At 55.2% G+C, this 12,581-nt stretch overlaps 1 protein-coding gene across 7 annotated transcripts in view; it reads right to left on the reverse strand.

Annotated features, from left to right (window-relative positions):
• Positions 1-12,581, reverse strand: part of NFASC (neurofascin) — a 200,267-nt gene that overhangs the window by 24,873 nt on the left and 162,813 nt on the right. Inside the window, exons 18-26 of one of the 7 annotated variants that reach the window (XM_081490940.1) lie at positions 12,262-12,363; positions 11,784-11,981; positions 10,923-10,993; positions 8,975-9,197; positions 7,303-7,418; positions 5,378-5,582; positions 4,076-4,198; positions 2,774-2,947; positions 370-384 (exon numbers count right to left, since the gene is read on the reverse strand). In XM_081490940.1, coding sequence (XP_081347066.1) covers positions 370-384; positions 2,774-2,947; positions 4,076-4,198; positions 5,378-5,582; positions 7,303-7,418; positions 8,975-9,197; positions 10,923-10,993; positions 11,784-11,981; positions 12,262-12,363 — 1,227 coding nt within the window. Of the gene's footprint in view, positions 1-369; positions 385-2,759; positions 2,948-4,075; positions 4,199-5,377; positions 5,583-6,003; positions 7,419-8,974; positions 9,198-10,922; positions 10,994-11,783; positions 11,982-12,261; positions 12,364-12,581 lie in introns of those variants that run through there. The other 6 variants (XR_014053851.1, XM_081490942.1, XR_014053852.1 and 3 more) reach the window with 6 other exon arrangements.

Here is a 12,581-nt window from a genome sequence, read left to right on the forward strand (position 1 = left end):
GGTCACCCAAGGGCTCTGGGCCCTCTGTGCTCTGAGATGCCAAGCCGGGCAAGAGACCAGGTGCTCAGAGGAGGTAACCACTCAGCTCCAGAGAAAGCTGCAGCTCCAGGGAGCGGGTCTGGAGCCTCCAAGTGGGCTCTCTTCCAAGCCAGCAGCCTTCGTTACTGAAGGGAGGGGAAGGCGCTGGCTCTCCTCTGGCCCTGCCCTCCACACACAGCCTCCTGCAGAGTCTGGCTTCCCACCTGCTGAAAGGGTGCGTCCCGAGAGCATGCTTTCACCCCAGGCCTCTCCCTCTGTCTGCCCCGCCGGGCTGGCCTCCACCTGCGCTGCCCCATGCCATGCCCATTACCTCTGTGGTTGGTACAGTACCTGCGGTTGGAGTGGCTTCAGAACACGGCACCCAAGATAACCAGAGAGGGAGAGGAGGAAAGAACGAGAGGGAAGAGAAAACAGAGCACAGGTGAAACCACAGGACAAGCAATCACAGGAGAGAAGGTTCTGGCTCGAACCTGACCCAGGCAGTGTGGCTGGGTGCTGGCCACAGCCCTGAGGATGCCACCTGGCCTTTAGGGATTGTGTTCAACCCCACTGGGGTCTGCCATGTTTCTACAGAAAACCTTCCTGGGTCTTGGAGATCTTTCTAACATCTTTGTTTCTACCTCAACTCAAGGACATCTAGGAGGTGGCAGCAGAAACAGTCCACCTAGAATGCCAGGTTCCCATGCCTGTTTTGAAGGGTGTGTCCCTCCCTAGCTGGGCTGAGCTTTATGAAGGAGGCTGGGTGACCCTCGATGGTGTCAGGAATTGAGGGCATAAAACAGAGGTGTATAGGAGGACACCAATCCCAGGTGAAAGGGTGCCTTCTTTATTCCCAAGGCAAGAGTTGGGTAGCTGAATCACACTGGGGTGGAGGGAGACAGAGAATGGGTTTGGTGACCCTCCCCGCACCGTCTCAGCCTGGAGAAGCTGGGGCCTGTGATGGACCGGAACGCGGGGCCCTGTCCTGTGTTCCGCTGCCCACTGGACTGCATGAAAGAGGAAACTCAGCTGCAGACTGAGAGTCCTAAAAGGAACTCCTGAATCTGCTGCGAACCCCTTGGCTGAGAGGGGCTGAGAATCCCTCTTTGTTCTCTTGTCCCCTGGCACTGAGATCCTTCCCTGCGGCGGTCACCGGAGCTGGGCAGTGGGGCTTTGTTTACCTGATGTTCTATATTGCTGGGAGGGCGGGAGAAGGGAGGCAGAAGAGGCTCTCTTTACGTATAAGAGTGAAGTAATCAAGAAAGTGCACCGTCCCTGACCTGACCTTTGGTAACAAGCATGTTATCAGCCACTTACCCAAAGTCACCCAGCCCTAATACACTGTCCAAGTACCCAAGAGACTGGAAGGGAGACTGGAGGAGGGGGGCCTGTTGTGTGGCTCACTCCTGGTTTACAGGAGCAGAGAGGGACACATACAGCACCGTCAGCCTTCCCCAGCTTCCGCCTGTCCCCTCGCTCCTCTGCTTCAGTGCTGGCCTGCTGGCCAGGGGAGCAGGGCCGGGGGAGGCACGCGGGACTGCTTGTGGAGCTGAGCTGGGAGCCTGGGGGGAGGCAGCAGAGGCAGCAGCCCTGGAGGCAGGACTGCTCTCCTGGGCTGGAGGTGGGGTGCCAGAAAGCCCCTCAGGCCAGGACAGCAGACCTCCGCCTTCTGGGGAAAGTGCTGGACGCGGTAATCTGTGGTCGGCATCAGAGGTCCCTAACCACACGGCCCCTTCTTTGCAGCCTTCCCTTGTGGACTCAACCCTATCCCCTGCCCAGCCACCGCACTTCCGGCACCTAAACACAGCACCGCTCGTGGTGAATCACACTTGGATCCTCTTGTGGGCGTCCCTCCTTCTAGACTGGGGGGCTCACTAGTTTTTATATCCCTGGTTTTTGGCACAGCTGTCCGGCACCTCGGGCAGGGGCTGTTGAACAGCCCATGGAGCCTCTGGGGAGGCGGAGCCCCCCCCCCCCCTCACGCGGGTCTGCCGATGGATGCCAGGGCTTCCAGAGCCCCTCCCAGCCGAGCGCATCCCGGACGCCACGAGCAGGTGCGCCGGGCGCCCTCTAGTGGACATCGCGTGCGCGCGCAGCTCCGGGCCAGGCGCTCGCGGCGTGAAGACGCCGGAGCCTGGAGCGACATCACGCGCGAGCTCTCTGTGAAGCTGGTTGGGCAGACGACTGTTTCCCAGCTCCCTGTCCTCTCCGCGACCTGACGTCTCACTCCCTTCAGGCCGCCAGGAGGGCTACATCTCCTGCTCGACCCAGGACGCCGGCAGTCAGCGTCAATCAGGGCTGGCCCCCATTCCTCTCAGCGCCAGGCATCCTCGAGGGGAGAAGGGGCAGCCCCAGGGCTCTCAGGGGCCACCTCCATCACAGCGCTGCCTCCCTCACCTGGCGAACACCTTCCTGCTCTGTGGAGTCCGTGAGCACACTTACTTCCAAGGTGCTCTCTCTCTCATCCCCTCAGCTCAGCCACGATTCACACTCTCTTCCCTGTACCCCAAACAGTGAAACAGCTGAGCAAGTCAAGGCCACGCTGGGACCCAGGTCTCACTGTGACAGTCAGAAGACGTGTCTTCCAGGTCCATCGCCGGCACCTACCTGTCAGCACGAAGGGTGGCTTCTCCCTCTGGGGGTCCTGCGGGCCTGCAGCCCCTCCATGCCAGGAGGCCAGAGGCCAGGTCAGGGTTTCTCTAGACATCTGCACTCCCTGGGACCATCCGCCCTGTGGCTGCCGCAGTGCACCTACCTTCATTCGGGGGTGCTGGTGACTCCTCCGTGACTGCTTCCCCCGAGCCCACCTGCGTCCTGGCACTGAGGGAAAAGCGGTAGCGCGATACAGGGTCTGCTCTTTGCACCGTGAACTTGGTCTGATTGGGAGAGAAGTTTTCCACTATCTGCTTTCCTACTTTGGTTCCATTAACTGGAGAGAGACAGGTAAATGGAATTGAACTTTAGTAATGTTGACCATGATGGGTTATACACAAACTGCAGTTGGAAGGAGGAAGCCTTCTTGACTCTGCTGGGAAGGGAACCCATGAAACCTGCCCGTGATCTTAAGGACTCGGCCTGGGAGACGTTTCAAAGGCCGAGTGTTGGGCCACAACTCCTCTCTGACTCTTCGATGATGCATCAGGGTTAATACTTTCGCACTGATCTCATTATTGCTAGCTCAACACAAGGTTATGTGGCTGATTCTGAAAGATTCAACTTTTAATCCTCAAGCCTTTTCAACAAGGACAAAACTTGAGTTCCTTTTTTCCTTTTAACAGAACTAGGGCAAAACCACTAGAGCTTTTCATTGTTAGTGCCTCCTTTGTAAAAGGCCTATTCACTATATACCTCAGAGGGGGAAGGTCAGGTCCAGAGATGCATTCAGAATCACATACAAGCACACAGTTGGCTATTAAAATCCTTAATAACACAATGCCTCCCCTTTGAGCCTCACATCACAGCATAACATCACCCACTTTAGAAGACATTTGAAAGTCTTTCAAATGAATGACACTCCTGTCCCTGCCTGGTGATGCTGAATTCCTTAGGTGAGGTCATCCCAACCCAAGCTCCTGATTGAGCCAATATTCAATACTGAATATTCAATATTCCATGGCAACTCCACGAACAGCTGCTTTACCAAAGATGGCAACTTGTTAAGGTAGCCCCGAGGGTCAGTGTCGTGTGGAAACCTATGCATACACCATCTGCTCTAGTGGACGGAAGCTCTGTCAGGTAAGAAACATTCTGTCCTAGACTTGTAGGAGTTAGAGACTCTAAGATTCCTGAGCTTGGGGGTTGAATCCCTCATCAGCCCAGAAGTCCCCTTTGCCTCACCGGCTGATTGGAAGCCTCTGGAAGGAGGAGCTGTGACAGGAGAGCGGGGATTGGGTCTCACTTGCCTCCCATAACCCTACAGGAAGCTTTTTCCCTGCCCCCTGCATCCCTCCACAAGCCCTATGTACCCAGAGGCTTTCTACCTTGATTCCTTGGGAAAGTGGTGGGAATGGGGTTTCTGATTCTCAGATTATCCAAGAGAAAGAAGGGCAGAACGTACAGGCCACGTATTTGAGAGTATATCCAATCAGGATCCCATTGGGGTGTTCTGGATGATCCCATTCCAGGTTGATTGTCTCCAGGTTGGGCTGCCGGACTCGAAAACGCCTGGGGGCACTGGGTACTTGGGGAAGGAGGAGAGAGCAGGGGACGTGGGTGGAGAGAAAGGGGCGGGCAGGATGAGGAAAACACAAGAAACAAAGCACAAGTATGAAGGTATTGACCTCTGGACAAGCCCCGTGCTGGATCGCTGCTAAGCCAGAACCTGGAGGGCTATAGATGGGTAGTGTCCACTGCCTCATCCAGGATGGCATTTCCTCACATCTAGGACAAGCATGGCTCAGACTTGGTTTACATGGGGAAGGAGTCAGTCAAGTTCTCCTTTAAAAACTACCCTGAATACAGCACACATTAGACTCTGATCCCTCAAAGAAACCTCCAGGTTGGGCAGAATCATCCTCAGGTAGGAAATCAATTTCAGCCTCTGTTTAGTAACAGAAGCCGTGGTTCTCAATCTTCAGACAAGGATTCTCACCACAGGGTCAAAGTATCAAACCCTGGCCTCTGGGCTGAGAACGCCAGGTTCAGGGGTGAGGAGAAAAAACCCAGGTTGGAACATGTGGACGGTGCAGGAGCAGGAGCAATGGGGAGAGGCTGGTGATGAAAACCAGACAGGGAGGAGGGGATACAGGAATAAAGAAACAAGGGAGAGGAAACAGAGGAGAGGAAAGAGGAGGAGGGGCAGAAGAATGGGGGAAAATAACAGTTAAGAAGGAAGGAGAAACAGAAGAGGGCAAAGGAACAGCAAGCTGGTCTGAGGGGCCTGGCAGGAACAGGAGATGCGCGGGGACCTCCCCAGGTGTCCAGCTCCCAGGACTGGGGCGCCCCCTGAAGGACAGCCTCTAGGTCACAGCGGTGACAGGAGGGAAGGTCCTCGGGGCAGAGGCTGGCGAACCAAGCAGATGCCTCCTGGGAGTCCAGGTGCCTCCTGGGAGTCCAGGTGCCTGGGCCCCCTCAGGATGCTGTGGGCGGCTCCTGCAGTGCCCTTGGGAGTCTGTGTGCACAGCCTGTCCAGAGTTCCGTCAGCCACCTCACAGTCTTGTTCCGACACAGAACTGCCTGTCGGGGCAGCCGCCTTGGTGACAGTGCTCCACGGGTGCCATCAGTGCGCCGGTCATCCCTCCGTGAGGTCGAGCAGAGGTCAACTTGTGTCATCCAGGCAGAGGTGCGCTGGAGGCGCTTGGGGCCACTTGGCCACGCCACCCGCGTCCTGCCCTCCCTGGGAAGCAGCAGCCGGACCTACCTCCTTCTGGGGTGGTGAACTCCTTGGTTTCACTGCGAGGCCCATCGCCTCGCCCATTGACCACAACCATCTCCAGCTTGTAGTTACTGTAGGGGAAGAGGCGGGACACCACGCCACGCAGGCGGTCGCCGGGGAAGCCAGCTTGCTGCCTCTTCTGAGACACCCACAGGTTCTTCAGCAAGCTGCTCTCCCTCCAGTAGTAGGCCTTCGGGACAGAGGCGGGCTGGTGAGGGCTCGGCCAGGCAGGGTGGGGTTAGTTGTTAGTGGTGGTGCTGGTGGTGACTGGTCTTCCCTTTCCTGGCCACGGGCTCCGAATCACAAAGGCCCTCAGCAGCCCCACGGAGAGCTGGGGGAGGCACCTGACAGTCCCCGATCATCAGCCACTAGCGCGTGGGGACCTATGTCAAGCCAAATAGAGTTTTTGGTTTCGATCATTTTCTGAGCCGTGTCGTCTCTCTGGGGAATGGGCACGCTGGCCAAACGTACAGCTGAGATGCTCCATCTTGAGACTTATTTCCAAGTTGGGAATAGGTTGCTAAGGGAGTCTGTACCAAAAGCACAAATTCGAGCCAAGAGCCCAGGCATGGAGAGCTCTTTTCTGTGCTCAAAGACCACATCACCTTGAGTTAGATTTAGTATGGTTTAGATTGGCAGCAGACAGGAGCTGAAAAGTAGCAGGTTACCCCCAGAAGTCTGAATACAAGAAAGGGTTGATTTAATCCTTTAAAATCAAAAGCTTCCTTTTGATACTGTTTAAAAACCATTAGGATAGTGACATATCCAACCCAATGGGAGACCAGGCTGTGGGATGGCAAGAGCTAGGGTGGGATGGGACAGCCTGTGGAAGGTGGTAATGCCACAGTCAGAAGTCTGCAGCATGGGGTGTGATGAGCAGTGGAGGGGAGGGCCCCAGGTCAGGCTGTCATACCAGCATCACCAGGGGCCTCCAAGGACAAGGTAGGGAGGAAGACCAGACTTAAGAAGGGGACCCAAAGAGAGCTTTAGCCAAAAACATCTCCAGGCAAGTAGGTTAAGGGTGCAAGTTGGGAAAGAGCTCATTCAAGCGTATATATCATCTCACCTTCCTTCCTCGGTCTGCCAAATCCATTTCCCTAGAAGAGACTGACTCCCTCTGTGCCACCAAATGTCCATCAGCCAACCCTTGATGACCTCTAAGCCACAGAACCTGTGTTATCCCAGGGCCACAGCCTCTTCAGGAATTTTAAATAGAGCAACTCATCAGGGAGAGCCTTGAATACCCTGGGTTTTCTCTCCCTTCCCATTCAAAGAGAGAAACATCAGGGAGAGAGGAAGCGGCCAGGGGACGTCAAGGGCCTTAATAACTGGAGTTGGCTGTGACAACGGAAGGGTTTGTACCCTTGTAGTAGCTCTTCTGGTTAGTTGGGGCTTCATGAAATCAGATTGGGTGAGGCAAGCAGTCCAGAAGGGCCTTTAGGAGAGGGGAGGGGTGTAGCTCAGCGGTGCCTCAACACTGCCTCTGAAGATACATGTGTGTCCTCACACATGGAGTGCAAGCATAATATGTTCTGTATGGTCAATCCAAACCCAGCACCCACCTGCTGAGCAGAATCTCTCAGCACACCTCGTACAGGAGACACCTGGTGCATCTGTATTTTTTCTGAGTATATTTTTGAACAGCTCACTCTAGACATCCTCTGTTTTGTTTTGGCTGCACTGCATGGCTTGCAGGATCTTAGTTTCCCAACCAGGCCAAGGAGGTGAAAGTGTGGAGTCTTAACCACTGGACCACCAGGGAATTTCCCAGACATCATCTTCTTAAACCAGCTCTGGGTCCAACAAGTATCCCAAGGATCCCTTCCAAACATCTATGTACCGCGTCTGCTACCCCCTCGCCCTGTTAGGGAGCTGAGTGGTTAGGTGGGGCCTGCAGCTGGCTTCCTCACTCGATATTCTCTGAGCTGGCCCTGGACCGTGTCGGAGTAGACGCGGTTCCACTGAAGGCTGATGGCGGTGCTGTTCAGGACTCGGATTTTAACATCAGTGGGTGCAGCCCTGGGATCTGCAATGTGTCGGGACAGAGAGCTGGTTATGCAGGTGGGGCTGCCCTCTCCCCAACTCCAGAGTCCCCTCCGACTTGCTTGCTCTCTGCTGGCTTGTGCCTTCAGCCCACTCTGGACACTGGGCACTCCCTCGAGGCCAAGCGGCGTGATGGCACTCCACTGTGGCTGGCCTCCCAGGGGTTTACCAACCTTGCTGTTTTCCCTCTAACCCTGTCCTCACACTGGAAATAGTCCCCCTTGAGTGGCATTTGTTTCTTGCCAGGGCCCTGCAGGGAACATTTCCCGCAGACTAAAGATGCCCTAGCCTAGTTCAGGAAAAGACTCTGATCCTGTGACTACCTGCAAAGGGAGGGCCACTGCCCCCATAACTGGTTCTTTCCCCTGTTTTTTCTACTCTGCCACAAAAGTGGTTCTGCCCTATCCCCTCTAACATATTGGCCACAGGGGTACACAGATGCGATGGAAACGGTGGGGTGGTCCATGAGTTCATGGGTAGGTGCTGCCTTTTCCATACTTACCCTCCAGAAGTCCCCACTGCCTTCTGTCTGGAAGTGTCTGGCACCATGGAAATGAGGACCGGGATGGACAGAGGGCCTGCTGATCCCCGCTCCTTTATCTCCCGAGGGGGTCCAATCCACAATCACCTCCAGGGAAGTGGGGCACGGGGCCCGACCCTCACTTCCTCCTAGCTCACTGTCGTGAACCCCACCAGCCCTCCTCATGACCCCAGCACTGGCCTCCGTGAATCCACTCTTCCCCAAGACTCTCCTCCCTCCTTCCTTCTCGTCACCCCACCCACCTCCATGGTTTCTTCTTGGATAAGACCCAGATCTACCAGGGTATGGATTACCCTGACCAGGAGGAGCGTCCCTAATCATCCTGCCTTGCTCAGCAGCCTGCAGGACTGATGTGCTGGGGGCAGAGAGGCCCCCACTGTCTGGAGAGCCAGGTACACACTTCTATACATATCCCAGAATCATGCTGGTTCTTCCAGCGACAGGCTCCAAAGAACTCCTCTTTTTATGCCGTGTTGCAGTAGCTGGCCTGGAGCGTTCGATCTGGGGAGCTGTGGACTTCAGTCCCTCCAGGATTCCCCTGGGGAGCCCAGGAGCAGTCTGGCTTGGCCCTGCTTCCTGTAGGGGCATCTAGTTATGGCCTTTGGGTCAGACGGTCCTTGGGGCTAGCAAGGCCTGGCCGTAAGATAGACCAAAAACATGGGTTCTGTTCTCAAGCCTGGAATTTGCTATTGTGCAATATGGGCGGGGGTTTCCCTTGCAGGACCCCAGTTTTCCTGTTCATAAAGTCAGAGTATTGCACTAGGTGACAACCTCCGTTAATTCTAACTAGCATTCAGATGATACCATTTCTGCTCTCGGCATCGCCTGGGGCCTCTCTGCTCTAGGCCACTGCAGGAAACCTCTCTTTCCTGGTAACTGGCTGTCCTCCCAGGATGCTCTTAGAAGAACCAGGGCCCACGCCAAGGTTCCTGGTCTGTGGGGGTGGCCTGGGAAGCCCAGCTGTGCAGGTCCAGGGTGGAGGGAGGGAGGGTACTCACAATCTTCTCCAGAGTAACCAATGACAGTGTCTGGCTCAGGGCCCTTCCCAAAGTCGTTTTCAGCCTGGACTCGGATCTCGTAGGGCACATAGACGGGGGTCTGCCCCACCACATAGCGGGAGCCCCACACCGTGACGTTGTTCCAGGTCTCACGGGTCTCTCTGCGCCGCCACTTGACGATGTAGCGCAGGTTGGGGCCGAATGCAGAGGTGGCGTTCATGGGCTGAGCGGGGAGAGAGATGGCAGGAGTGGTGAGGGCGCTGGCGAGGAGCCCGGGCCACCCTGCTCGCCCTCTTCCCGTGGCAGGACCCTGTCCCCAGCCTGCCCAACCGTGGCCAGCCCCGTGCAGGGCTGGGGAGAGCCTGCCTCCCACTCTGAGTCCCCCAGGAGCCCGGAGTCCTGTGAAGCCGGCAGCGCGCAGATCCTCCACCCAGGCCCTAGACCCTCTGCCCTCACAGCCACCCCCTTGGCAGGGGCACAGGCAGTAAAAGCATTACTGTCAACAGGACTCTTTCCAGTGAGGGAGCAACCAGAAACAAAATGTGCACGGTGATAAAACAAACCTCCAAAGTCAGAGAGGAGTGGGTTCTGGGTTAGTCATGGTATGCCTGCTGCCAATAAATCAAAATTCCTGACTTCACGGGAATCTATGCGTTATCTGCCCTACCCTTCTTAAAAGGCTGGAGCTGGGAGCGGGCGTAACTCTGTCTTTGTTCCCCAAGGGCTGGTCCAGGAAGCCGTTCCCTGGGCGCCTGCAATACGGAGCTGAACCACTCCTTGACAGGTCCTAAAGATGAGCCCTGGTGTCTTAAGTCTGGGCTTAGCCCTACTGCCAAGGCTGCTGTGAGACCAGGCCCTCAGCAGACAGTGATGGTTGTGATTCCAAATCACAGTGATGGTTGTGTATCCATCTATTTCCATTATGCACAGCAACAGCACAAAAATGTTAAAATTTCAGTGGCTGGGACTTCCCTGGTGGCACAGTGGATAGGAATCCCGGACTAGGGATCAAAAACACAGGTTTGACCCCTAGTCTGGGAAGGTTCCACATGCCGTGGAGCTGCTAAGCCTGTGCACCACAATTCCTGAAGCCCATGTGCCCTGGAGCCTGTGCTCCATAACAAGAGAAGCCCACACCACAGCTAGAGAAAGCCCCTTCTCTCCACAGCTAGAGAGCAGCCTCTTCTCTCCACAGCTAGAGCAACCCCTTCTCTCCACAGCTAGAGAAAGCCCCTTCTCTCCACAGCTAGAGAAAGCCCCTTCTCTCCACAGCTAGAGAAAGCCCCTTCTCTCCACAGCTAGAGAAAGCCCTCGCGCAGCAACAAAGACCCAGAGCAACCAAAAATAAAAAGTTTTCAGTGGCTGAATTTGCATCTCAGACTTAGAAGCAGTTTGGAAAAAAACAAAAATGTCATTTGGAGGCCACATATCCCAGTTTTGGTTTTGGAAAATGTGGTCAGGTGAGCCAAGATGGAAGATGAGTTTTTCAATCCTGGTCTGGCAGTCATCTTTGGAGTCCCTCTGTCCGTCCTGGACTTACAGACGGCTGCCACTGGAGGCCCACCGCGAGGCTGGTCTCTCCCCATACCCAACAATCTTCAGTGAGAGGGGCTTAGAACACACTGAAGCGAGGTACCGGTGTTTAGGCTACATCTTTTCTGGGAACTAATCTAAATCTCTCCCTCTTCTAAAGAAGTCCTTTGGTCCTGTGGGACTCTTTGCTTTTGCCAGAATGATAATGTCTGTTTCCTCAGTCATCTCTGCTTCTGTCTCAAACCTTGCTCTTAGATACTCTCCTGTTTGATTTCTTGATGCTCAATGCAAAGAGTGGCCTCACACCAGGCAGGTAGTCTCAGCCACCCTGCAGCCTGGGGGTCCCAGGGGTGTACAGGGCGAGGGCTCCCAGACTGCCAGGCAAGCATCGTGGGTGGGCTGGAGGGGCTCTCACCGTCCACGTGATCTCCATGTTGTTCTTCCTGGTCCCCTCTCCCTTCACATCAGAGGGGTTGGACTCAGGGGCTGGAACCCAAATAGAGACAAAGTTCAAACCCAGGGTACGCATCACAGGGCACAGTAAACAGCCTCTCCTCCCCAGCCTGACTGGGCCCTTCTGTGCTTGTCTCAGCATTTCTCAACACTCTGTCCCCTACGCAACTGAACTCACTCTGCCACTCTGTCGTACGTATGATGTGCCTTCCTAGCTAAGGCTTAAACCCCCAAAGGAGGAGTAGTTTCTTCTGAGTTTTAATCCCTGACAAGATAGCATTTACTATAAGGCTTTCCATACTTTAGATGATCAATAGAGCCAACTCAATGTGGATTATCCCCTTTGTGGATTATCCACTAAGTGTGTTTAATAGCAAATTGGTTTATCCTGGCATTCAACATTTTTGGGGAGCATCTTTCACCCTCAATGAGCCAGTGTGATTTCAGAAATCTAAGCATTTCATTACCCAAGTATGTTAAGAAACCTGATGCAACATGAGATTATATATTTCTACTGCCAATCTTCATAGCTCTTCCCATTAAAGCAGATCAAGAATTATTCATAATATTAGTAATAATAAAAATGACAGTTAACATTTATTGTGTGCTTACAACATGACATCACATTAAGGACCTGAACTGTGTTTTCAAACAAGTGTATTTTCACAAGAGCCCCATAACGGAGATAGTGTAATTATTCTCTGTTTCACAGACGAGGAAGCCTGGAGTAGCTTGCCTAAATTCATGTGGCGGGGGCCCGGGGAGCTTAGTCTGTGCTTGGGTGCCTGGCTTCAGCGCCTGCCGCTAGCCCTCAAGCACTCACGTGCTCCGCTGGTTCGGTAGCGCTCAGACGGGAGGCTGGGATGGCTGCTGCCCACCTCGTTGATGGCGATGACCCGGAACTGGTAGTTGACGTAGGGCGACAGGCGGAGCACAGCTGAGTTGACACTGCCCGGGAACTTGGAATGGTCATGCCAGACCCCTGGCTGGAACTGGTCTTCTTCAAACTGGACGACGTAGTCTGAGGAGGCAAGGAAGTTGGGGCTGTCTGGGGAGCTGAGTCAGGGAGTTCTTTCCCAAGGTGTGCCGTCGGGGTTCCCAGCAGTATTGACAGCCTCCCGTGGGGAGACAGAGGCACATGAGTTCTTCCCAAACACAGAACAGGAGACAGACCACAGCCTCCACCCTGTCGACAGCCCAGGGCACATGCCAAGTGAGGAGGAGGCGGGGCCAGAAGCCAGGGCCGGCCCGGCAGCCGAGCTGCGCCCCTCTCTCCTGGGTCAGCGCAGGCCGTGGCTGACCTGTGATGGGGCTGTTGTTGTCATCCCCTGGGATCCAGGTCAGTCTGACGCTTCTCTCGGCCAGGTCGGTGAGCTCCAGGTCCCGGGGTCGGTCCGGTCGTCCTGGCGGCAGAGGGAGAAGCCTCCGGAGTCACAGCTGGCCTGTCCTGCACTGTCCCCAGCCCTAGCCACTGTCCCGCAGACAGGACCCCGGCAGGATGAGCTCACCCCCGCAGGGACCAACCCCAGCCTGTGGGGAGGGTCAGCCCAGGCGCCACCCCTGCCCTCAGGGTTCAAGCAGGGACAAAGAGAAAAGGCCCCAAATTCCACCAGCGCCCAAA

The sequence above is a fragment of the Giraffa tippelskirchi genome, chromosome 5 (genome assembly GCF_054371585.1).
Source record: "Giraffa tippelskirchi isolate mGirTip1 chromosome 5, T2T-mGirTip1v1.2.pri, whole genome shotgun sequence".
Classification (NCBI taxonomy): Eukaryota; Metazoa; Chordata; class Mammalia; order Artiodactyla; family Giraffidae; genus Giraffa; species Giraffa tippelskirchi.